The sequence below is a fragment of the Chelonoidis abingdonii genome, chromosome 1, assembly GCF_003597395.2.
Source record: "Chelonoidis abingdonii isolate Lonesome George chromosome 1, CheloAbing_2.0, whole genome shotgun sequence".
Classification (NCBI taxonomy): Eukaryota; Metazoa; Chordata; order Testudines; family Testudinidae; genus Chelonoidis; species Chelonoidis abingdonii.
In genome coordinates this window covers 148,407,397-148,433,977 of record NC_133769.1, presented here as the reverse complement: position 1 = coordinate 148,433,977, position 26,581 = coordinate 148,407,397, and the positions used below count along the sequence as shown (strand labels likewise).

Here is a 26,581-nt window from a genome sequence, read left to right as displayed (position 1 = left end):
AGTGGAAAGAGTGTCATCATCAACATCTTATGATACGAGTTACATCATCTGTTTTTCTCCAAATTCAGGAGAGAAATATTTATTGAGGACTTTTACCTCTTCTGCATTATTTTGATAATTGTGCCATTTCTATCTAGTAATTTACCATTACTGTTGTTAGGATTAATTTTGTACTTAATATACTTTTAAAAACTTCTTTTCATTAATTGGTCATTGATTTCTGATAGCTTTCCTTACAAATGTTCTACAGTTCTAACCTTCTAACTTATATTCTTTACTATGGACTTCCCCTTTCTTCCATATATTTTATTTGGAGAGTGTTGTGATTCTTACCAGGGAGACACCAGTAGGGCCCAGAGACAGCCCCATCTCCTATATCAAGCTCTGGTTAGTAAGTATGTGATAAATGTGAAGACCCTGCCTCCGTCTGTCAGCTGAGAGACACAAAGATTCTCTCTTTCTATCTTCTGATGCCTCCTGGCTGCTCTAGGCAAGGTGGGGTGGGACTCTGCTAACGTGCATCCCGGAGCTTCCATTTACCTGGCACTGCTGTTCCGTGAGTAGTGGGGTTGTGAGTGGGGCAGCAGGTACTGAGTGATGGACTCTTGCTCTTTCAGGGGCCGGTGACCTTCAAGGAGGTGGCTGTGTATTTCACCAGGGAAGAGTGGGCTCTGCTGGACCCCACTCAGAGAGCCCTCTACAGGGATGTCATGCAGGAGAACTATGAGACGGTGGTCTTGCTGAGTAAGGAGTCCTGTCCCCTGGGTTATTAGAAGCTGTGGGGTGTCTAAAGAATCTGAGTAGTAATAACTTTATACCTTTATTCATCATACAAGTTTTGACAAGTTTCCTTGCCCCCCTTTTTTTGCCTTATATCTCATGCATTAATATAATTTTGGGACATGTGAAATTTTGGTGCCGTCAGTCATTTTAACATTGTATTGAATGCATCCTTATTGGCTACATTAGCAACTACATTAATAACTGTAGCTGTCATGCCTTTTCCTCATTTTAAGAGGAAAAAATGCTGCCTGTAGAATTCTATATTGGGTAAATAGGTGTATGACTCATGTATGGCTTGTGTGACAGTCAGATGAGCTCCTCTTTTGATAGGAAAGCACATAATGTTGCCATTCAGGATCCCACGGGTAACGGGATAACAGCCGTGGGAGAGGAGGAGACAGCGAGGACTAGAGAATTCTGGGGTGCTAGGACATGGGAAGGGTGTGTGCAGTGTTAGAACTAAGAGGCAGCCGGGAGGGATGAGGTAATGAGAGAAGAGGGAACACATGAAGCTGCCAAGGTAACGGGAGGTGGTGGTGGGTGAGAGTAACTGGAAGAAGGGGAGGGGAGTGCGGAGGAGGGGCACCCAGGAAGTGGGCTGGGTGGGTAAGTGGGAGGGTTTTGGGGATCTAGAGCTGTGGGGGATCCCAGACCTTTAAGCCCGAATCCCTACCAAAGCCTTGTTGCTTTAGAGCCCACACTCTAGTTTTATTTCTGTTCAGTTTAACTTCTTTTTACATTTCTTCCCCCCAAATTATTATTTTAACTCTTGACCTCCCTCTCCCACTCATTACTCCCCTCCCCATATAACCTCCCCATCTCTATGCACAGTGATGCTGGCCACTGACCCTGAGTCCTTGCTGCATTCCTCCCTCCCACAGCAGGGTGGCTACCCAGGCACAAATGGGCATTTTGTTGATGATGTCACAGGGCGGTGGTGTAGCCTGTACAATTTTTACATCTATAAGATGATGTAATCCAAACCCCTTCACACCAGTCTCTATACACTGATACAGTCTGTTCCCCAGTGTTCCCTTCCCAGCTATGATGCCGTGGAGCCTTTACCCTGTGTCTCCTTTCCCAGCTCTGATGCCACAGAGCCTTGCCCGTGTCCCCGGTTCCTGTTCCCATTCCCCCACTTAGCAAACATTTGACATTGGTGAGGCCTCATCTGGAGTTCTGTGTCCAGTTTGGGGCCCAACACTACAAGAAGAACATGGAAAAATTAGAAAGCATCCAGTGGAGGACAACAAAAATGACTAGGAGACTGGAACACATGACTTATGAGGAGAGATTGAGGGAACTGGGATTATTTAGTCTGCAGAAGAGAAGAATGAGGGGGGATTTGATAGCTGCTTTCAACTACCTGAAAGGGGGGGTTCCAAAGAGGATGGATCTACACGGTTCTCAGTGGTGGCAGATGACAGAACAAGGAGTAATGATCTCAAGTTGCAGTGGGGAAGGTTTAGGTTTATGTTGGATATTAGGAAACACTGTTTCACTAGGAGGGTGATGAAGCCCTGGAATAGGTTACCTAGGGAGGTGGTGGAAATCTCCATCCGTAGAGGTTTTTAAGGTCAGGCTTGACAAAGCCCTGGCTGGGATGGTTTAGTTGGGAATTGGTCCTGCTTTGAGCAGGGGGTTGGACTAGATGACCTCCTGAGGTCCCTTCCAACCCTGATATTCTATGATTCATAGAATCTACGATTCCAGTTTTTCTTCTCTCTCCTGTTTATAGAGTAATATTCTAAGCTATACCTTAACCAATCATTGTGCTGAAATTTAACCAACAAATTCTAACATATTGTAACATAATTCTCTAACCAATTATATCCAACTACGCTAATTAACTTACACCTAGCAAAATTAATTATACAGCAGACAGAAACAATTAGAGAACCAGACTAATTAACAATATAAAAGTGGTGGCCATAAAGATAAAACAATACAGAAATGAGTGTTCCACAACAATTGATAAGTGATTCCTTGCCAGACAGGGTGCTATCAAACTAAGTTTTCTTTAACCACCTTAAGATCTGTTTCTTTCTGTGATGGTGATGGGTATTATCCAAACTTAATCATATTCCAAACACCCCAATACGACCTTATTTCATGTGACTGGGATGTTAAGATGTGGCCCTTCACTTTCCAGTTTATGGCTGCCCCTGCTGCTTAGCCAAAGGCCTTAGCCTGAGAACAAGGCCTCAGACGATCCTAGTGAGAGAAGGCCCATAGACAGGCTGACTGTGATTTTGACTCTTAGCTAGTTACAGGGTATAACGACAAACTGATAAAAATACCCCATATTTCTTAAAGTACAGGCTTTACAGGCAGGCCTGCATATCTATATTCAAACAGTGGGTTCTACCCTTTCCCCCATTCTGTGTCTGTCTTGTCTATTTAGATTGTAAATTCTTCAGGGAATGGCCCAGCTACTATTCTCTGTTTGTACTTTGCTTAGCACAATGGGGACCCACTGTTAGTTGGCCCTTAGGCACTCAGGTAATGAATATAATTTATAATAATAATAACTCTCCTATCACTTTGAGCCAGGGAAGCTGGCCTTGGGATGTTACTGCTTAAAAATGAGCTGGGGTTAAAACCATGGACTATTCTTTGTGACAAGTATCCCACAAATTCCACTGACCTCCCTTTTCTTTGTCTGGAGTAGGATTTCCAAATTCCAAACCTGATGTGATCTCGCAGCTGGAACGAGGGGACGAGCCTTGGGTCCCGGACCTCCAGGGCTCTGAGAAAGAAGTGCTCCTGAGAGCTGCCTGCATAGGTGAGGAATTGGTTAAACCAACTCAAAAACTGTTTGGGAATGCAGGAAACATTTGGGATTCCCTACAAAGGCCCTGTGAGCTCTCCAAGTTCAGGATTGTTCCCTGCAGATGTAGAATCATTATGTCAGATGTCACTCATGGCTTCCCTCCTATTCTGACTGACAACTGGCAGCAGGTCGCTCCCCGATATTGCTTTCCCCTGAGTGTTCTGGTGAGATACAGACCAAAATTGATCCCTTCCTCTGTCCTCTGGGAAGGGTTTGGAGAAAATCAGCTCCTGATAGGTTTGATCTCTCCCACACATATTTTGCTTTGTTCATCCCTTTTCCATTCCTCTCTCTGAGACTGACTTTCTTTCTGGCACAGGGAGTGACCTATATCTGGATTCTATCTGTCTCCCATCAGGTGATGGGATAGTGAGTCAGAATGAGGAGGAGAAACCCCATCAGGAAGATGCTGAGCAAGGAGAACCACATGGAACGTTATCAGAAAGATCGAAAGGGAGTGTTTCTGGGAGTTGTGCAGTCCTAGAAAAAGCCAAAGCCTGTGAGACTCAGCAGAGGCCAGAGGAAAACTTAAGGTGGCCACTCAGACCTTATAACAAGCGACAGAATCAACTTGGAAGAGAGACACTATATATTCCATGAGTGCGGGAAAAGCTTCAGTCAGAGCTCTGCCCTTATCACACATCAGACAATCCACATGGGTGAGAAACCTTATGAATGCTCTGAGTGTGGGAAATGCTTCATTGATAGTTTAACCCTCATCTGACATCAGCGAATCCATACAGGAGAAGCACCCCACACATGCTCCGAGTGCGGGAAAAGCTTCAATGAGTGCTCACACCTTATCACACATAGGAGAATTCACATGGGTGAGAAACCTTATGGATGCTCCGAGTGCGGGAAACACTTTGTTCATCTTTCAGGCCTCATCTTACATCAGAAAATCCACACAGGAGTGATGCCCCACACATGCTCTGAGTGCGGGAAAAGCTTCAGTCACAGTTCAAACCTTATCACACATTTGGGAATCCACACTAGGGAGACGTCCTACACGTGCTCTGAGTGCGGGAAAAACTTCAGTTGGAGGTCACGCCTGATCAGACATCAGAGAATCCACACAGGTGAGACACCCTACTTGTGCTCTGAGTGCGGGAAACGCTTCAATCGGCGCTCACACCTTATCACACATTGTAGAACCCACACAGGAGAGACGCCCTACACATGCTCTGAGTGTGGGAAAAGCTTCAGTCAGAGCTCTGCCCTTATCACACACCAGAGAAGCCACACAGGGGAGATGCCCTACACATGCTCTGAGTGCGGGAAATGCTTCAATCGGCGCTCTACCCTTATCGCACATCAGAGAATCCACACAGGGGAGACGCCCTACATGTGCTCTGAGTGTGGGAAAAGCTTTAATCAGAGCTCTGCCCTGAGCGCACACAGGAGAATCCACACAGGGGAGGAGCCCTACGCCTGCTCCGAGTGTAGGAAAAGCTTCAGTTGGCACTCACAACTTATCAGACATCAGAGAATCCACCAAGGGGACCTGCGCTACACAAGAGCGCAGGAAAAGCTTCAATCAGAGCTCAAACTTTATTAGACATCGGAGAATCCACATGAGAGAGACCTGCAATAAATCCTTTGATTAGGGCTGGGCAAAATTAAATAATAAAAATAAAATCACATTTTCTAATTCCGACATTGTGATTTTTGCACCATCTCAGCTCCCCCAGATGAGTTGCCTGCTTCTGCCCTTTGCAGCTCACCCATCTTTGAGATCGCTTCTGTGATATTTTCTATCAACTCCTTTCCTTTTGAGTTGTAGGAGTGTGTGTCCCTCCAGCCAGGAATGTTCATCAGCTCCCGGAGGTTTGATCCTGACAAGGTACGCTGAGGCAAACCTGTGCCTTACATGGTGTTGGCTGCTCAAGTTAGTGATCTTGGTGTAAAAAGACAATTATAGTTGTAGAGCAGATGCAGCCCAGGTGCAGTGTTTGGCGTTAGCTTTCCCCTTGACCTGACCTAAACTCTATCAATTTTCCTAGTCTAAACAAACCCTGAGCTTCACGGTTATATTGTTCCCCCATTTCAAAGCAATTGTTAGTCATCGAGTTCCCCCTTTTGAAACAGATTGTTTCATTCCCAGTTGTCTGATGTTTCTTGAGGTTGGACGGAAGAGCAGATATTTTTACTACCATTTTCCTCACTTAAAATATATTGAACTATAACAGAGAGCAGGAACAGGGCAGGATAGGAAGAAAGATCATTTCACCCTCTGTAACAACAGAAGAAGATAGGATAAGTCAGAGGGATTCCCTTATTCCCCATCACCATCCCAGTCCCCCTGTTGTTCAGTTGGTTAGGTCAATATTTTTTCTAAAGGGCTGGGAAGAGGATTCCCTAGCAAATGACTTGTAACTCAGCAAAATACCCATGCATTGGGCTCCCAAAGCAGTTGTGGCCCAGGCCCTGCAGGAGGTTGCTCCTGAAGAGATCTTCTTTGTAATCAGATGCATGTTGCCTGTTATTTGGGAAATGCAGTCCCTTTCTAGGTAGAGATGCGGAAAATGGAAGTGACATTTCTCTTCAGCTCACCCGTGGGAGATGCTGCAAATATGTAGAAAATGAAATCCATGTTGAATGTGATACAGCTGCAGATAGATACCTATTTTTAATAGATACCTGACATTTGCTGTCTTACAGAGATTCTAAGCCGCACCTGAATTTAGTCCCTAATTTAAATCTGTGCCACCAGATTAAAGAAATAACTCCCCCAAATATGCCCTTTTATTCCTCACTATTGCTACTGATCTGTTGTGTAGTTGGTGAATAAATTCTACACCAGAGAAGTATGAAATTACTCCAAGTAAGGTCAAAGATTTGATAAGGACTCAGGTAGAAATTGCAGGTACTTACTGGTTGATTTTCCCCCCAGAGATGGAAGCTATGTTGATCTGTGGCCCAGGTAAACTATTTTTCGAACCCTGCTCCCTAGTTAAGTGGCATTGGTCACACTCCTAAAGGATGCCATGATTAAATTGGGAACAACTGTCTTTCACCATTTGGATCCAAAGTTTCATGAAGCACAGAGGGAAACAGCTGATTCCTTCAGAGCCATTCCATGCCTATGGTTCCCAATCTGGCTGCCTTGTTGGACAAGAAGCACTTCCATGCTGGGCAGACAATGGTAACCAAGGAGGGAATGTATCAGATTCAAAATTCAGACTGCAGGATACTTGAATGCTGAGTCCAGAGTCTGTGGTTTAGTCCAGGTCTGCACAACTCGTAAAGCGGCAAGGGCAATATTACTCCAAAAAAGCTGAGGGCAGAAACTCCCCCAGTCCCACTGAACCCCGCCCCTAGTGCTGCCGAAACACCCCTTCCAATGCCGCCTAGCCCTCCCAAAACACATCCCCCCCAGCACTGCCCAGCTGCCCCAGAACAACCACCCTAAACGCTGCCCACCCCATGGAAACAAACCCTCCTTCCCCAGCGCTGCCCCACCAAAACAGCAGTATTGAACCTTGGTAATACGTTATAGCAGGCCCGTAAGGTAGTATAATTAAGGTAAAAGAAAAATGTCTTTTTGCTAGGAGAAGAATAAGATCTTCCCCCTACTTTGTAATCAGTTGCCCTGTTGAATGAATGAGGTGTGACTGAGGAAGGCATGGAAGGCAGCACCACCAGACAGCTGCAACCCTTGGAGAGGGGCTGGGAGCCCGACCAGATCAGTAGAACAGATCAGCCACTGACTCACCACTTGCCTCCTCAGCCCCACCCCCCACTCACCTCAACCCCCCTTCAGCGCTGCCAGCTCACCCTCCACCACTGCCTGGCTGCTCGCCTCCTCAGCTCTCCACCCCGCACAGCTCACCTGCCTGCTCGCCACCTCAGCTCTCCTCCCCCACCACCAGCTCACCTGATCCCCTGTCAATGCCCACCCACTCACCTCAGATCCCCACTCCCCTGACTCATCTGCTCCCAACCTCACCTCAGCGCCCCCCTCCCCGGCTTGCATACTCACCCCCTGCCACTGCCCTTCCACTCTCCTCCTCAGCCTCCCACACCCTTGGCCAGTGATAAGCTGCCAAAATCTTAACAACCGGTTCACTCCTCATTCCACACAGGGGTTGTGGCACCACCCCACCCCCCCGGACTCCTGCCCCATCCAACCCCCTGCGTTCCTTGAAGCCCCCCCCCAGGACCACTACCCCATCCACCCCCTTCCCTGTCCCCTGACTGCCCCCGTCACCCCATCCAACCCCTCCTCTCCTGATAGCCCCCCTAGGACCCTTTCACCATCCAACCACCCCTTCTCCCTGTCCCCTGACGGTTCGCACGGGAAGCCTGGGAAAGCTGAGAAGCAACCGGCAGCTTCGCGCTCAGGCCCAGGAAGGCGGAGAGGAGGTAGGTGAGCTAGGATGGGGAAAGGTTCCCCTGTGCGCCCCCCGGATTACCTGCTGCGGTGTGGACGGCCCCCCTGCCCCAGCTGACCTTGTCTTCGTCTCCACCTTGCTTGGCCTGAGTATGAAGCCTCCACATCACTTCTCTTCCCTCCAAGGCTTTCTGCGCGAACAGCTGATTTGCGGGGGGAGGAGAAAAAGTGAGGCGGGGAATTCAGGGGAGGAGGTGCAGCAGAGGTGAGCTGGGGCCAGCCACCAGCTCACCTGCCCCCTCTCCCCGCCATTGCCTGCCTGCTCACTTCTTCAGGCCCTCTACCCTGCTGCCGGCTCACCTGTCCCCCTGCCACTGCCCACCTGCTCACCTCAGCCCCCTCTCTCACCCGCTATTGTGTCATACAGGAGACCTGTGAGATGCAGGGGGTCAGATTAGATGCTCTAATGGTCTCTTCTGGCCATAAAGTTGACTAATTTCTGAAAAACTGAGTGTAGCATTGGGAGCAGCATCTGATGTTTTCCTGTCTAGCCAGCTTGCTTCCTAGAATGAACGCTCCTTGACCGGGGTGATCCGCAGGGAGTAGCTCAAACCTCCAAAGTGCCTGGCCAGGGGCAGGACAGTAGCACAGCAAGGGAGGGATATGGCAGTGACATCACAAAGGCCTTTTGCAGGACCTCAGACTATTGGTCAAAGGTGGTGAGGAGGGGGTGACCTCACAGAGAAATGCTGACATCAGCCAGGCAGGAGGGGCCAGGGAAACCTCAGAGACCCCTGTGGCTTTGCTTCAGCAAGTCTCCTTCTCCAGGTCTCTCTTTGAGGACTGAGAGAGTATTTGGGTTTACGTATGTGGGCGCCAGGAGGAACCTCTTTTGAGATGAGTTTTCTAGTTCCCGTATAGTGATTTTACTAGAAAACAGCTGTCCCTGTTTAGAAGGTAAGAGCCTCCTCGAGGTTTGAAACCTGTTCAGTCTGATCCATCTGGTGAGAGTTGAATTCTAGGCATGGAAAACACGAGCTTAAGGAGGCCAAGTTTTATTCCGCACCTGGGATTTTGTCCCTCAGAATCACTGGGGACATTAGGGTTTGTCCTTTTTGTTTCACCTTTTCCTCCATCCACTCCTCCCTCCTTTCTCTTCATCTCTTGCTTCTTTTGTCCTTTCTCCTGTTTCCCTCCCAACACCAGGAGGGGTAGGGTGTGTGTGTGTTTTGCAGGGGAATGCTCTGCAGCTCCCACTGTGGAAGGTCCACTCAAAAACGTGGAACTGAAATAGTACTCGAGCCGTGATCCCCACCAGTGACCTGGGCCATCCTTTGGGCTCTCTGGTGAGAACCCTCAGCCTCCCATCCTCAGTCTCTACCCTGATTGACTGAGCAGAGGGTTATTGGCAGGGAGGAGACTCAGGTCCTTGTTGTTCTCTTTTAAGACCAAGTAAATAAGTCATAACCAGTTATATGTTTGATGAATTTTGCTGTTTCTCTGCATTAATTGTCTCTGAGCGGTTCATGATTCTCTCTAACATTGCAGTTGTCCTAAAATACTTGCTGAATAATTATTGTGCACTGTTGTTGGTCTGCAGCTCATTTGAGGGCAGTTTACTCAAGTCATTCAATATATGAAATTCAAGATACGATGGTTAGTTTCAAAGTCAGGGCTCTTGGGTCCTATTCCCATCTCTGCCACTGACTGGCTGTGTGACCCAAGACACATGAATTCTCCTTTCTCAGCCTTAGCTTATCCCTCTTTCAAGTAGGGATAATAATGATCTGCTCCTACCTACCTCATGGTGGGTGGAGGATGGGGATCCACTGGAGAGTGTCACTAGGACTAGTGCATAAGATGAGGAGTCCTATCACGTTTACTCAGATCAGATTATGACATAATAGAATAGCTGAAATATTCTATTTTATTTGTATTCTTTTATTTTGAAATTGTTAAAAACAGCAACTACTTAACTCAGACTGAAGCATCTTATCTAATGTTTGAGATCTAAGTGTCTCCTCTTTGTGTGCGATGAGCCAATTTAACACCCTGTGACAAACAGGAGATGCTTTTGTTTTGCAACAAAATATTTTTGCAAAGAACTTTCATCCCACTTGTTATGATTTCGAGAAAAAAAATGATTTAGTCTGAAGGGGATTTTCTGACAGAAATGGTTTCAATGACATTTCCCCACCATCTTGATTCCTGGACTCTATCCCTGCCTCTGGGGGGTTGTTGTTCATTAGAACAGGAGTCAGAACTGGTGGCTTCTCTTTCTGGCTCTGCCACCACCTTGCTGTGTAGGCCCTTGGGTAGGTCACTTCCCTTCTCTGTACCTCAGGCTCCTCCCCATCTGTCCAATGGGAACAGGGACAATTCTCGAACTCTGGGCAGTTATGAGCCTGAGTGAGATAAGGGGCATTAAAGCCCTCTGTGAGGAGGAGAAAGGGGAATTTCTCAGTGTTTAGCACCAAGGAATTCTAAAGTTTGCTAAAATGTCTAGTTTGTGGAAACAAGAAATGGTCAGGGCCAAACTTTTTAACCACTGCCTTTTATAAAGCCCATTCAGGGATGTGAGTCCCTGTCTTTTAGGTACCTGGGGTTCTTTGCCAGCAGGAGAGAAGAGGTTCCTGCCTTTGTTTTTGTGGCCTTAAAACATCAGGTGCTTTGCCCCAGTTCTCGTCTGAGATCCCTGAAAAAGAACATCTTCCCATCCATGAACAAGACAGGACCTATCTTTCAAAGGGGAACAAAGAGAACCCTGGGACTTACACACTAGCTAGCCTAACTGCCACAGCTGGAGAGATACTGGAATACATTCTTAAACAATCAATTTGTCAGCAGCACCTACATGATAATTTGGTTCTTTGGACAAGTGAGCATGGATTTGTCAAGAACAAATCATTCCAAACCAATCCTCTTTCCTTCTTTGGCAGGGTTCCAGGCCTAGTGGAGGTGGGTAAACAGTAGATGGGATCTATCTTGGTGTACTAAGGCTTTTGACACAGTCCCGTAGGACATTCTCACAAGCAAACAAGGGAAATGCGGTCTAGCTGCAGTGTAATGTGGGTGCAGAGCTGGTTGAAAGCCCAGACTCCAAGAACTCTTCTCCATGTTTGGCTGTCCAATGGAGAGGGTGTACCTAGTGGATCCGGCAGGGATCAGTCCAGGGTCCAGTACTATTCAATATTTTCATGAATGTTTTGGAAAATGGAGTGGAGAGCATGCTTCTAAAATTTGCAAATGACACCAAGCACTTTGAAGCACAGGATTGGAATTCAAAACGCCCTTAACAAATTGGAGACTTGGTCTTCTTGAGCCAAAGTCCATGGCTGCACCCCTCTCTCTAGACTGGGCTGAAGTGAAACCCCAGAGTCAAACACTCCTCCTGGGCAGTGAGCTCCGACCTTGAATGGTCAGATGCAGAAAACACCATCCTGGCCCCTATGGATGCAGAAGCCCTCTATACCAATGTTCCATACCAAGATGGACTACAAGCCGTCAGGAATAGTATCCCCGATAATGTCACGGCAAACCTGGAGGCTGAACTTTGGGACTTTGTCCTCACCCACAACTATTTCACATTTGGGGACAATGTATATCTTCAAGTCAATGGCAGAGCTATGGATACTTGCATGGCCCCACAATATGCCAACATTTTTATGGCTGACTTAGAACAATGCTTCGTCAGCTCTCGTCCCCTAACATCCCTACTCGACTTGTGCTACACTGATGACATCTTCATCCTGGACCGATGGAAAAGAAGTCCATGAGGAATTCCACCTTGATTTCAACAATTTCCATCCCACCATCAACATCAGCCTGGACCAGTCCACACAAGTGATCCACTTCCTGGACACTACAGTGCTAATAAGCGATGGTCACATAAACACCACCCTATACTGGAAACCTACTGACCACTGTACTTACCTACATACCTCCAGCTTTCACCCAAACCACATTACACAATCAATTGTCTACAGCCAAGCTCTAAGATACAACCATATATGCTCCAACGCCTCAGACAGAGACAAATACCTACAAATCTCTATCAAGCATTCTTACAACTACAATACCCACCTGCTGAACTGAAGAAACAGATTGACAGAACCAGAAGAGTACCCAGAAGTCACCTACTAGAGGACAGGTCCAACAAAGAAAGTAACAGAATGCCACTAGCCATCACCTTCAGCCCCCAAGCTCTCCAGTGCATCATCAAGGATCTACAACCTATCCTGAAGGACAATCCCTCACTGTCACAGATCTTGGGAGACAGGCCAGTCCTTGCTTACAGACAGCAAATACTTATCAGCAACTACACAACAAAAACACTAACCCAAGAACCTATCCTTGCAACAAAGCCCGTTGCCAACTCTGTCCACATATCTATTCATGGGACATCATCATAGGACCTAATCACATCAGCCACACTATCAGAGGCTCATTCACATGCACATCTACCAATGTGATATATGCTATTATGTGCCAGCAATGCTCCTCTGCCATGTACATTGGCCAAACCAGACAGTCTCTACGTAAAATAATAAATGGACACAGATCACATGTCAAGAATTATAACATTAAAAAACCAGTTGGAGAACACTTCAATCTCCCTGGTCACTCATTTACAGACCTAAAAGTCGCAATATTACAACAAAAACCCTTCAACACCACACTCCAGCTGGAGACTGCTGAATTGGAATTAATTTGCAAACTGGACACCATTAAATTAGACTCAAATAAAGACTGGGAGTGGATGGGTCATTACACAAAATAAAACTATTTCCCCATGTTTATTTGTCCCCCTACTGTTACTCACACCTTCTTGTCAACTGTTGGAAATGGGCCATCCTGATTATCACTACAAAAGGTTTTTTTCTCCTGCTGATAAATAGCTCACCTTAACTGCTCACTCTCATTATAGTGTGTATGGCAACACCCATTTTTTCATGTTCTCTGTGTGTATATATATATATATCTTCCTGCTGTATTTTCCACTGGCTTCTGTATCAAATAGCTTACAAAATAAAAGTTTGAACTACAGTTGTCAAGCTAAATTACTTTATTGTGTTCACAATGTAGTTTCCCAGTCTTTTCGTTATATAAGTTAACTTTCTTGCAAAGTCACAAACCTTGATCATTAGGAATGGATACTGCAGTTATTAGAATTTTTAGAACATGATATTACTAGAATCATGCTTATGTTCATGTGGTCAGAAATTAGTCATATGATTTGTTTGAGGAATAGCTGCAAAATGTATGGCATATTATTAGACTAATATTTTTTCCAGATATGACCATCTTATTTTACTGTGTGTATGCATTTTCAAACCTACACTTTATGTGTGTGTGTGTGTGTGTGTGTGTGTCTTCCCGCTGAATTTTCCAGTGCATGCATCCGATGAAGTGGGTTTTACGCCACGAAAGTTTATGCTCAAATAAATATGTTAGTCTCTAAGGTGCCACAAGTAGTCCTTGTTTTTTTTGCAGATAAATTAATGGAGGTTTAAGTCCATGAATGGCTATTAGCCAGGCTGGGTAAGGAATAGTGTTCCTAGCCTCTGTTTCTCAGAGAGTGGAGATGGATGACAGGAGAGAGATCACTTGATCATTACCTGTTAGGTTCACTCCCTGTGGGGCACCTGGCATTGGCCACTGTTGGCAGATAGGATGCGGGGTTGGATGAACCTTTGGTCTGACCCAGTATGGCCATTCTTATGAAGGGAGGGGCAGAGCCCTGTGACAGAGTTTCTGTAGTGTAGTGGTTATTACATTTGCTTAACCCGCAAAAGGTCCCTGTTTCGAAACCAGGCAGAAATATGATGGCTTAATTTTCCCAGCGCCTACTGGCCTATCCCTGGTGGTGTAGAAGCAGCAGTGATTTCTATGCTCAGAAGGTCTGTTATACTCCCCCCCTCTCCCACTTTTGTCTTCTCTCCCTCTCTGAATGCCTGTGAAGTGGCTTTCCCCCTCCCCCTCCCTCCTGGAATGCTTGTGGGATGAATGGGCTGGTTGAAGAGCAGAAGAGCTCCCAGGTAGACAAGGTGTCTGGGACTCTAATTAGGCAGGACTCACACCCCCAGAGCATGGACACTGCCCAAGCTGGAGTGTGACCAACAAGATGCAGCCAAGTCATCTCTAGTCGCAGGCCATGAGGAGCAGGACCTTAAAAGGGGAGGGGCCCTGTGCTCAGGAGAGCACTCACAAGCTTGTACCTCCAGTGAATGCTCTTCGCCCGGACTGCCTGGCCAGTGGATCACTGTGTTCCATTTCATTGTGCCTCAGGAAGACTTACCTTCATCACTTCATCCATCGTGGCGCTGTGTGACACTTACCTTGCAGAATCCTGACATCTCCCATGCTGTGCCAGTCCTTGGAGCATGAGTGTGGGAGTGGGAGTGTGACACCCTTTCCCTTCTTTTGAGGTTAGCTATCAATATAATAAACATGCTGCTTTCTTCCAAACTGTGGTGGGTCATTAGCCCACCCTATGCTTACTAGCTGGCCCAATTTTGGGTAACACCTGCAATAACCCCAACCCCTCCATGGCAGAGAGTGGTGAAATGAGCTGAGAAAAAGCCTTAGTATCAGCAAGGGAAAGCTGGAGGATCTGGGCCAGTCACTCTTTGAAGCCTTGTGGCTTGGCCTCCTCTGCCCTTGGAGGTTGGCCTATGGCGGCCAGCTCTTCCTGCTGGCCTCCATTGCATGACTTGCCAAAGGAGGAAGTGAGGCAGGAATGGGGCAAAAGAGGAAAGTTGAGCTGAGGAAGGCAGGGCAGAAGCTAAGCACCTCAGCGCGACTAAGTGGGGTTAGTAGAGCACCACCATTCATTCTGCAAAACCTGGGAAGGTGCGGTTGGCTGCTGGGAGGTAGAATCCTGTGCCTGCCTCTTGGCTTCCCAGGGATGGCTACTTGCATCCCAGAAGAAGAAGGATGGTTCTGGGTAAAAGGACAACAAGCAATGCTCTGGGAGGAAATTTGGGTGCTGACTCTGCACTGGGGGAGAGGGTTGGGGTGCAGGAGGGGTGGCACTGTGCAGCTCCCAAAGTGACCAGTACACACAACCCTGCAGCAGCACTCCTAGGTGGGCAGGGCCAGGGGGTCTCCATGTGCCACTGCTTGCAGGCGCTGCCCCCAGAGCTCCCATTTGCTGCAGGTCCTGGCCAATGGGAGCTGTGATCTTGGTACTCGGCGCAGGGGCAGCGCATGGAGATACTCGTCCCGCCCCAGGAGATGCTGGGACATGCCGGCCACTTCTGGGAGCGGCACAGAAGGATGGAGGCAGAGTGGGCAGGGAGCCACCTTTAGTGCTGCCGGCACATCTCTGCACACCCACTGGGGGAGGGGAGCAGAGCAGAGGGCCTCCATGCGCTGCCTGGGGTAGGGGCAGTGCACAGAGCTGCCTCCGCTCCCACAAGTGCCGGATTTACCATGGCGCAACCCAGCCTGCCCTTCTCCACTTCCCACTCTCTCCTGTGGGGGCAGAAGCTTGATGCTGCTGGCTCCTGCTGCACCAGAGCAGCCTCCGCCGGCAGCCAGGCTCCTCCCCAGCCTCTTCCTCCAGTGTGCACTATTCCTGCCCCTCCCCCTCTCCCTGCCACTGATCAGCTTTTTGCCAGCAAGAGGGAGAGGGAAGAGCAGAGCCTCAGTGTGCTCCCTACTCCGGGGAGAAGGAGGAGGAGACAAGGTGGCGGCAGGGTCTTGGGGAAGGGGCTGGAATCAGGGCATATCCCCTCCCGCCCCCTGCTGCGAGCACCCTCATGACCCCAGCCCTGTGACCACCCTGACACCTGCACGCCCCTCACACACTCCCAGCCCCCTGCCCTGACCTATGCACCCCCTCACACCTCCCCAGTCCCCTGCACTGACTCCTGCACTCTTCCATCCCCGCACGCCCTGAATCCTGCACCTCCCACATCCCCATCCCCATCCAGAGCAAAACTGGGAGTTCCTGCACCCCCCTATTCCGCACCCCCCTATTCCCACCTGCACCCCTTGCACCAAATGGATCTGCCCCAGATAAGCGCTCCACACCCCAACCTTCTGCCCCAACCCTGAGCCCCCTCCCTCACCCTGGCTCCTGGCCAGACCCAGTACCCCATTTTTTTATTTTATTTTATTTTTTTTACAATATTTGGAAAGATCATTAAGTGGTCCATCAAGAACCTCTGTGATTTTCAAGGGGTCTTGGAAACATAAGTTAGATGACAAGAACAATCAAGGTACCTCACTTTATTTTCATTTACTTACTATTACTTATAGGAGGATGAAGAAAAAAAGAATGAAAAATAGGGGCAGGGGAGATAAGAGAGAATGTTCTTTCTCTTGGCTGGGTCCCAAGGAGGGCCCCCAAAAATGAAGCTGAGCCAAGAGCTGGGAAGGCCCCACTAACTCTAAATCCACCTCTGGCTGTCACGTCTCCTGGGCTGGAGATACTAGGTCAGCTGATCCAAACAGTCTCCAACCTACCTGGGCAGTACAGCAAACATGGCCCTGCGCACTAGCTCCTCTCCACTCCCTAGTGCATCCACCACTTGCTTCCCGCTCCCCCCCCCACTTAAAAATGATTGTTTGCCCCTCCACCCCTCAGGTTTTTCTGGCAGCCCTGTTGCCAGGTATCCAGTTTTAGACTGGAAACTCCAGTAGAAAATGGGACCTGCGTGTCCGGTTAGCAGTGCTGACTGGAAACTAAAAGTCCGGTTATAGGAGTAACTGCATTAGCCTCTGCTCCTTCCACTCCCAACACCCACCCCAGAGGGCTGATGGAGAACCTGCCCTGCTGCTGTGGGAGGAGGGGCAACTCAGTGCAGAGAGAGACAAAGAGAATGGGCTACAGCCAGGTAGGTACCCACTCTGTGTGGGCAGGGGCGGGGGGGGATCCTGTTTACCTCCTTCCCAGCCCTGCTGTGCTTGCAGTTTACCCTGGTCCCTCCCTTGCTCCAGGGACCAACCCTAGCTCCCACCCCAGCGTGCTTTTACCCCTGGCCCCTTTTACACTCATTCCGGGGGGGGGGAAGATGTTTGATGCTGGGCCAACAAAAAGTTAATCCCACCATTAAGGTTAGGGGTCTATCATAGGAGTGGGTGGGTGGGGTCCAGAGGTGAAAGTAAGCTGTTACAGTCTGGTACCACTGTCATAAGGCCACGTATTGACAAAAGCCAGTACGCTGTGCCAGACTGCACTGGCTTCCACATCCGGGATTAAAAGGTCTCTGGGCTCCCCACAGTGGCGGGGATCTCCGAGCCCTTTAAATCCTGCCCGCAGCTCCGGTGGCCACGCTGGGATTTAAAGGGCTTGGAGTTCCCTGCAGTCGCGGCTGGAGCCCCGGGTCCTTTAATTTGCCCCTGAGCCCCAATGACTCCCAGCCACCCCTGCAGCTAGAAGCCCCAGGTTGATTTAAAGGCCCTAAGGCTCCCAGCCCCAGCTGGTGCTTGAGGCCCTTTAAATCTTGAGAGGCTCCACCCCTTCTGGATGAGGCCCCGCCTTTTCCGGATGAGGCCACTCCACCTCAGGACTCCAGCAGTACCGATAAGTGCTGTAAGTTACTTTCACCCCGGTGGGGTCTTTTGGCCTGCAAGGTGCAGTAGGTCGGGCTAGATGATCACACTGGTCCCTTCTGACTTTAAAGGCTCTGAGTCTAAAAGGGAGAGGGAAGTAAAGGAAGTTTTTAAAAAAAATAAACCAAACATTGTAATACTAGGATGACTCCAACAGCTCACTGTATAGTCCTGCCCCTTTCTTCCTCCACTGGGTGTTTAATGACCTGCTGGGATTTGGGACATGGATTCTTTCATTCCATTGATAAAGTGATACGATGTGACTGAAATTAAACCAATTCCCAGAAGAGAAAACATCACATCACTGTATTGGCTGGGAATTAACCCAGGTCAACTGCTTGGAAGGCAGCTATGCACACCACTATACCACCAATGCATCTGGTAAAAGTACTCCTCCTATGTGCCATGTATCCTTGCCAAATGACACCCCCACCCAAGCTAAGGAGCTGGTTGAAGAGGCTGGCTAGGCTGGTCAGCTGTGAGCAGAGACAGGTTCCTGACAGATGGGGACATGGGCTCAACATCCCAGCCTGAGGTAGCTCCAAACCCATCTCTGCCCTCAGAGAAGGGAAAGGAAAATCCATGACCATAATGACAAAGTTTACCTCAGAAGGAAGGAGACAGCTCCTTTTAAAGCACATTTTGGGTTGGTTCCTGCTACATACACATGGTTTTGTTGCTGATGATGCCAATTCCTGGGTTCTGCTCGGATAAGGAACGATTCAGGCTGTCACTCAAGTGAAGAAGGGAGACAATCTTTTTTGACAGGGACAGCTGCCTCATATTTAGGGTGTTTTGTCAGTCACCATCTAATCTAGCGGGTGCTTGGTACATGCAGGCAGCCCCTGCTCCCGGATCTCTTCCAAGGAAATAAAGTTTCTACACAAAATCCCACAGCTTTTCACTGAAAGGAGGGAAAGAAAATGGCCACAAGATGGAGCGAGGACATAAGGAAACTAATGTAACCCTGTACTTAGGGGTAATCCATTATTTTTTGTCAAGGGCCAAAATTGTTGGAGAAGATCTAGTCAAGGTCCAGTCTCCAGTGTAAATAATAATAAAAAATAACAATAGTGATGATAATAATAAGTAAATAAAAAATGATTTTTGGGGTCCATTCAAGAGCAATTTGGCCACTGTCTGCTAATTGATTACCCCAAATTGACTCTGAGAGGTGATTTATCTCTACTCTCTTGGATTTGAAGAGCTGGTTAGTTTTCCCCTTGGCAGGGGAGGCTCTAGACATTTCGCTCCCCCAAGCATGGTGGCATACTGCAGGGAGCGCTCTGCGGCTCCGGTGTACCTCCCACAGGTGTGTCTGTGGAGAGTCTGCTGGTCCCGCGGCTTTGGTGGAGCTGCGGGACCAGCGGACTCTTTGCAGGCACGCCTGCGGGAGGTCCACCGGAGCCACCTGCTGCCCTCCCGGCGACCAGCAGACCACCACACGCAGCATGCTGCCCCAAGCATGCACTTGGTGTACTGGGGTCTGGAGCCGCCCCTGCCCCTTGGTATCCCACCAGGCTGAACAAGCCATGTTATCGATGGTGACACTAGGATTGAAGGATTACATTGTATTATAAAAAAACTGTAAATAAAGATGTGGTCTGAACGTGAGCGTTCTGTATTAAGAGGCTGGTTCCCCCAGTTCAGTTCCAAATGCTCTGCTAGAAATGCCCCCTGGGACCTCAGCACTCCCCAGCAGGAGTGAAAAGGGAAACCCCCAGCTCTGCACGTAGCTCCAGCCTGATTCATCAGGGGTGGGGGAATTGACTTCTTTGCTGCTGAGCAGGGAGCCAGGGCTGTTCTCTGGGAATCAGGGTTCTCAGCCTGACTCAGCTGCTTCATTGCCTCCGGGGTCCTGCAGACTTACACTGTCTCTGAGGCCAGGCAACTGCGCAGGGAGTTTTCCTAGTGTCGCTGGCAGGGCAGGAATATCCCACTCTGAGGACCTGAGTTCAGCCATCAGGAAAGGCAGCAGCTTTGCTCTTTTCTTCTAAACAGAGCTCCATGGCTGTGGTTCTGAACCAGGGGGGCAGCGAGGAGGCTTTGGGGGTGGTCTGCCAAAATAACGCAGAAAGCAGGGCTGGTGTTAAAACTCACTGGAGCTCAGGGCAGAAATCTGAACTCTGAGCCCTACTGCCTGGGACTGAAGCCAAGGCAACTTAACTTCATGGGGGCCCCTGTGTTGTGGTGCCCTGAGCAATTCCTCTGCTGGCTTCCCCCTAACGACAGCCCTGGCTTTTAATCTACTGGACATGCAGAAAAACAGTTGTTGTGGCACAGGTTGGCTGTGGAGTTTCTATAACATGGTGGGCAGAGACCACAGAAAGAAAAAGGTCTGGAACCCCTGCTCCTGGAAATCCCGGAGAATAAAGACTCAATCCAACTCAGTGCTGTCAACTCTCATGATTTTGTCACGAGTCCCATGGGAGTTATTGTTTTCCTTAAAGCCCCAGCTCCTGGAGTCAAGTGGAGATGTGATGATTTGAGCCTTTGCTCTTAAAGAAACAGAACATTTCTAGTCCTTGTGGCTCTGGAGAAAGCTTCAAAATGTCACCCCAGTGCACCCTAAAGGCTCATCAAGCAGAAGATAAATAAAAAGTTCCCCAAATCTATTAGTTTTACATAATCTCATGATTTTAAAGCCAATCTCATGATTTCTGGTGAGCCTGACTCTGGGTTTTTGAACGTTTGGGGCTGGCCGTTCTGCAAACTGAGAGCTGGACACCCTTCTTGACACCCAGACTGTTCTAAAGCAATAACTCTCTCTTCTCCTTCATGCCGCTTTAAGGCAGCTGGGAATCCCCAGTCCTAGATGTGCTTTTCCAGACACTGAATTCCCCACAGGGCTGAGTCCCCACAGGGCTGTTCTGGGGGCTCCAGTCGCCCACCCCAGGACTGATGGGGCAGTAACCTCACATCACCTCTTTGTGACTCCCAGGGACCCTGCAGGGACAGCAGCTCCATGCTGGGTCCTAGGGCCCCCCAAAGCACTTGGGAGGAGGGGGCAGTTCAACTCTTATGTCAGGAGGCTCCTGCTGCCTGGATGTGACAACATCCTCACAGCCCCTCCCCCTCTCAGAGACACTCCATAGCCCTCCCCCTCACACTGACACCCCATGGACTCTCCCGCTCACAGCCCCTCCCCCTCACACTGATACCCCCACAGACTGTCCCCCTCAAACTGACACCCCCACGGACCCTCCTCCTCACAGCCCCTTCTCCTCACACTGACACTCCCACAGCCTCTCCCTTCACATACAGAGGGACTTGTTTGCTGGAGCCTGACACTACAAACCCAGGGGTGAGATTTCTGAGGTTTTACTCACTGAGGGCTGGGCTCAGGCAGCCAGTTTCATGCAAGTATTTCACCCCCAGGCCCCCAGAGTCTCATCTGACCGTATTTACCAGTGACACTGCATGTGGGCAGCGGGTATAAGGGGCTTGGGGAGGCTCAGAAACCCCAAACAGGGCAAGAAATGCTGGATGTGATGCACCCCCCTTTGGAGGGGGGCTGGGCCACTGCCTTTGGAGTGCCGCCAAAAGAACTCCCTTGAAGAGAGGGGAAATCACCGGCACTCTCACCATGGCCCCACCTGTGCTCTGTCCCCCATGCATTGCCCCCCCTCAGCCTCTTCCCCCAGGACCCCCCCCACTCACCAGCTTGTGGCAGCAGATCTTCCACCTCATCAGCCCCGTTCCAGTCTCTGTGCTGCAAATTATCCAGTATCTGGGAAGGCAAGCACAGCACCCAAAGCTCCAGGTCTGGCGGCTCTTTGCTCTCACTAGGATAGGAGGCAAACAAGTCTATCAGTGTTCAGTGTGAAGAGAAATGTCTCTATGATCTCTGCCCTTCATGGTGGGGAGTTTCCCCACTGATCACATTTCTGCTGGAAGGAGAGGGGAGAGAGATGAGGCATTTTTTCTCCCTGTTTCATTCCTCTCCATTTCTGCTCCTCCCTTCCCTTCCAGGGTCCTCCCTTGCATTTCACATTGTGCAGTGTTGCCTTCACGCACCCAGGAGATTCTAGAGAATCTGGAGCACCAAGATCCATGGGATCCTCAGTGATCAAGGACTTCTCCACCTTCCAGGAGACCCCAGCTTGGGACTAAAGGCAGCTCTCAGCTTTTCCATTCTCCCTTCCTGGCGATCAAAGTCATAAGAACATAAGAACGGCCGTACCGGATCAGACCAAAGGTCAATCTAGCCCAGTATCTGTCTACCGACAGTGGCCAATGCAGGTGCCCCAGAGGAGTGAACCTAACAGGCAGTGATCAAGTGATCTCTCTCTGCCATCCATCTCCATCCTCTGACGAACAGAGGCTAGGGACACCATTCCTTACCCATCCTGGCTAACGCCATTTATGAACTTAACCACCATGAACTTCCAGTTCCCTTTTAAACATTGTTATAGTCTCACCTTCACAACCTCCTCAGTAAGGAGTTCCACAAGTTGACTGTGGCCTACATGCAGAAGAACTTCCTTTTATTGTTTTAAACCTGCTACCTGTTAATTTCATTTGGTGACCCCTAGTTCTTGTATTATGGGAATAAGTAAATAACTTTCCTTATCCACTTTCTCATCATCACTCATTGTTTTTATTATCTCTGCATATAACCCCCCTTAGTCTCACTCTTTTCCAAGCTTGAGGGCCTAGCTTTTAATCTTCTGTATGGGACCCTCTTCCAAACCCTAGTCATTTAGTTGCCCTTTTTCTGAATCTTTTCAGTGCTAGAATATTCTTTTTTGATGGTGAGGAGACCACATCTGTATCGCATTTATTCGAAGGATGTGGGTACCATGTTGATATAAGGAGCAATAATATATTCCTCAGTCTTATTCCCTATTCCCTTTTTTAATGATTTCTAATTCATCCTGTTTACTTTTTTGACCGCCTCTGCACATGCGTGGACATTCTTTCAGAGAACTTGATCCACGATGACTCAAGATTTTTTCCTGACTCGTTGTAGCTAAATTACCCCCACATATTGTATGTATAGTTGGGCTTATTTTTCTCAATGTGCTATTACTTGACATTTATCCACATGTAATTTCATTTGCCATTTCTGTTGCCCAATCACTGAGTTTGTGAGATCTTTTTCAAGTTCTTCACAAATCTGCTTGGTTTAACTATCTTGAGTAGTTTAGTAGTGCATCTGCAACCTTTGCCACCTTCACTGTTACACCCTTTCTCCAGATCATTTTATGAATAAATTGGAATAGGATTGGTCCTAGGCTGACGCCTTTGGGGAAGACACTAAGTACTCCGCTCCATTGTGAGAAATTGTAACTCATTAATTCTACCCTTTGTTCCCTGCTTTAACCAGTTTCTCAACCATGAAATGACCTTCCCTTTATCAAATGACAGCTTTAATTTACGTAAGAGCGCTTTGGTGAGGGACTTATCAAAGCTTTCTGGAAATCCTAAGTACACTATGTCCACTGGATCCCCTTGCCAGCTATGTTTGGTTGACCTGCTTCACGAACTCTATAAAGAGCAGTTAAGACTACGAGGTTCCTTTAACAGGAAATTCATGTTTGATTTTGCTCAACAGTTTAATGTTTTCTATGTTCTGCACACCTTTTATTTTTTAACTAGTTGTTTCGCTAATTTGCCTTGGTACCTGAGTTAGACTTACCGTCTGTAGACGTGCGGGATCGACCTCTAGTAAGCCTATTAAATATTGCTGACATTAGCACTTCATTCTGGGTACTCAAAGCCGATTAAAGGACAGTTAACAGACTTAGTTAATATCGCAACTTCACATTTGAGTCTTTCAGAACTCTTGTAATGCCAGCTGGTCCCGTGACTTGTTAATGTTGAGTTTATCAATTTAATTCCGAAAGACCTCCTCTAGGGAACTCAATCTGTAACAGTTCCTGAGATTTGGACTACAAAGGAGCCAGCTCAGGTTTCGGGAATCTCCCTAACTCTCAGCCGTGAAAATGAAGCAAAGAATCCATTTAGTTCTCCGCAATGACTTTATGCGTCTTAGCACTCCTCTTTGGAGTGTCGATCGTCAAGGGCCCACAATGGGTTTAGGCAGAGCGGTCTGCTTCTGATGTACTTAAAACACATTTGTTATTACTAAGTGAGTTTGGCTAGCTGGGTTTCAAACTCCTCTTTGGCTTTTCTTATTACACTCTTGCACTTAAGCTGGCAGTGTTTGTGCTCCTTTCTATTTGCCTCACTAGGATTTGACTTCCACTTTTTAAAGGAAGTCTTTTTCTCTCTCACTGCTTCTTTTACATGGCTGTTAAGCCACGGTGGCTCTTTTTTAATTCTTTTCCTGTGTTTCTTAATTTGGGGTATTCATTGAAGTTGGGCCTCTATTATGGTGTCTTTAAAAAGGGCCCATGCAACTTGCAGGCATTTCACTTTAGTCACTGTACTAAGTACTGAGACATGGTGAAACCCTCCCAGTAACATCCTCTTTTATACTTATCAAGTTTGCAGATGATACCAAGCTGTGAGGGGTTGCAAGTGCTTTAGTAGATAGGCCAGGGAGGGAGAGCTCGGTGGTTTGAGCACTGGCCTGCTAAACCCAGGGTTATGAATTCAATCCTTGAGGGGGTCATTTAGGGATTTGGGGCAAAAAAATCTGTCTGGGGATTGGCCCTGCTTTGAGCAGGGGGTTGGACTAGATGATCTCCTGTGGTCCCTTACAACCCTGATATTTTATGATTAAAATTCAAAATGATCTGGAGAAAAGGTATGAAGTAAATAGGATGAAATTCAATAAGGAGAAATACAAAGTGTTCCACTTAGGAAGGAACAAGTTGCACACATACAAAATGGGAAATTCCTGTCTAGGAAGGTGCACTGTGGAAAGGGAGCTGGGGGCCTTAGTGGATCACAAGCTAAATATGAGTCAAAAGGGCAAACATCATTCTGGGATGTATTTGAGGGAGTATTGTAAGCAAGACACAAGAAGCAATTCTTCTACTCCACTCTGTGCGGATTAGGCCACATCTGGAGTACTGTGCCCATTTGTGCGTGCCACATATCAGGAAAGATGTGGACAAATTGGAGGAAGAGCAAGAAAAAGGGTTTAAAGGTCTAGAAAACATGACCTATGAGGGAAGATTGAAAAAATTGGGTTTGTTCTCTCTGGAGTAGAGAAGGCTGACAGGGGATTAATAATAGTTTTCAAGTACATAAAAGGTTGTTACAAGGATGTGGAAGAAAAATTGTTCTTAACCTCTGAGGATAGGATAAGAAGCAATGGCCTTAAATTGCAGCCAGGGCAATTTAGGATGGAGATTAGGAAAAAACTTCCTGTCAGCGTGGTTACATTCCAGAACAAATAGCTTAGGGAGTTTGTGGAATCTCCATCACTGGGGATTTTTTAAGATCAGGCTGGACAAACAACTGTCAGGGATGGTCTAAATAGTACTTAGTCCTGCCTTGAGTGCAGGGGACTGGACTAGATGACCTCTCAAGGTCCCTTCTAGTTCTAGGATTCTATGAACCAAAGGCCAGAGAAGAGCAGAATCAAAGGAGTCACTTTGGAGGATCTCCCTGTCATGGTCTCCAAGGCAGCTCTCTCAGGTTCACAAAGTTGTTTGATGCGCCAGCCTTTATATAGTCTCTCCTGGCGGTGCCCCTTTCATGGGCTGAGCCTAGTTTTAGCTTTTGACAAGCGTGAACCTAGGGACTCTGAGACTGGGCCTTCTTGCCTCAGCACACCTCGTTTCTTTCTGTGGCTCCCCAGTGAGTCCAAATGAGTAGATACTCCTGATAGTGATTGCAAACATAAGAGCTGCCCACCGCTTCAGACCAATGGTCCATCTAGCTCAGTGGCTAATGCCAGGCATTTCAGAGAGAATGAACAGAACAGGTAATCATCAAGTGATCCATCCTCTGTCACCCATTCCCAGCTTCTGGCAAAGAGAGGCTAGAGACACTATCCCTGCCCATCCTGCCTGTGACACTGGCAGATGAGGTGTTAGCTCTTACACAAGCCTCTATGTCTTAATTGAACATGGACAAATACACAGTGGAATCAGTCTGACTCACCTGTGTTAGTATTGTTAAAATAGGTATTAGGATTATAAGAACATGTTTAGACTTCATTAAATGCTTGTGAGTTTCTGCCTGGGTTAATATCTGACTAGTTGCATTGTGAGCCTCTGTGGCTCTGTAAATCACCAGACAGGAGAGAGACTTTACCTATGCGAAGGGCTGATTGGCAACAGAATGCATTACACTCTGCCTGGCAGGAAAGGTCCATCAACACCAGATGGACTATTATGGGATGTTAAAGAAGACACAAGGCAGTTGTTGTGCTCTTGACTTCCCATTAGCTGAGTTTGCAGCTGAGAGCACATGGCAGGAAGGGGATTAAAAACCCCATACAGAAGGAACTGATTATCTGTATGCTGCTTGGACATTGGAGGGGCAAAGATTTTAGACATAAGCAAGGCCTGGTCTACACTACGCGTTTATACCAATTTTAGCAGCGTTAAACTGATTTAACGCTGCACCCATCCACACAACAAGGCCCTTTATATCGATATAAAGGGCTCTTTAAACCAGTTTCTGTACTCCTCCCCGACGAGAGGAGTAGCGTTTCCTGGGCGATGGTACAGAACGGCTGGTACACTTCCTCATCATAGCAGCTGGGGCTGAACTCCATCGGCCGCGCCCTTTCATGTCTAAAGAAAAGATTTGTACTTAGCCTGGCAATCATAGCAGCAAGGATGCTGCCTCCCTCATTTTATCTCACTAAAAGTCAGTGTTTTATTTACTGCATTTTTATTACTTCATCACACAAAGGGGGGCACTGCATGAGTAGCCAGAAGGTTGGGGGAGGAGGGAAGCAACAGGTGGGTTGTTGCAGGGACACACCTAAGAATGGCATACAAGCTCATCATTTCTGTGGGTTGACATGAAACGGTGTGTTGGATCATACGGTTCTTCTGTACAACTGGTTTTGTGACTACACAGTACCCCATATTCAGGCAGGACTAGACCTATTTTTAGATACAACATAAAGGAGGGAATGACCGGGGTCATTCCCATTTTGTCTTTGTGCCCCCGGACCGACCTCAGCGAAGGTCCAGCCA

The 26,581-nt window shown here is 47.9% G+C and overlaps 2 protein-coding genes across 2 annotated transcripts in view; one reads left to right on the top strand and one right to left on the bottom strand.

The window, feature by feature from the left end:
• Positions 1-5,242, top strand: part of LOC116820769 (uncharacterized) — a 292,353-nt gene extending 287,111 nt beyond the window's left edge. Inside the window, 4 exon segments of the mRNA XM_075069689.1 lie at positions 618-744; positions 3,455-3,568; positions 3,936-4,147; positions 4,149-5,242. Coding sequence (XP_074925790.1) covers positions 618-744; positions 3,455-3,568; positions 3,936-4,147; positions 4,149-5,174 — 1,479 coding nt within the window. The 3' untranslated portion in view covers positions 5,175-5,242.
• The window catches only part of LOC116833757 (uncharacterized), a 660,803-nt gene that overhangs the window by 231,263 nt on the left and 402,959 nt on the right, over positions 1-26,581 (bottom strand). The window lies entirely within an intron of this gene.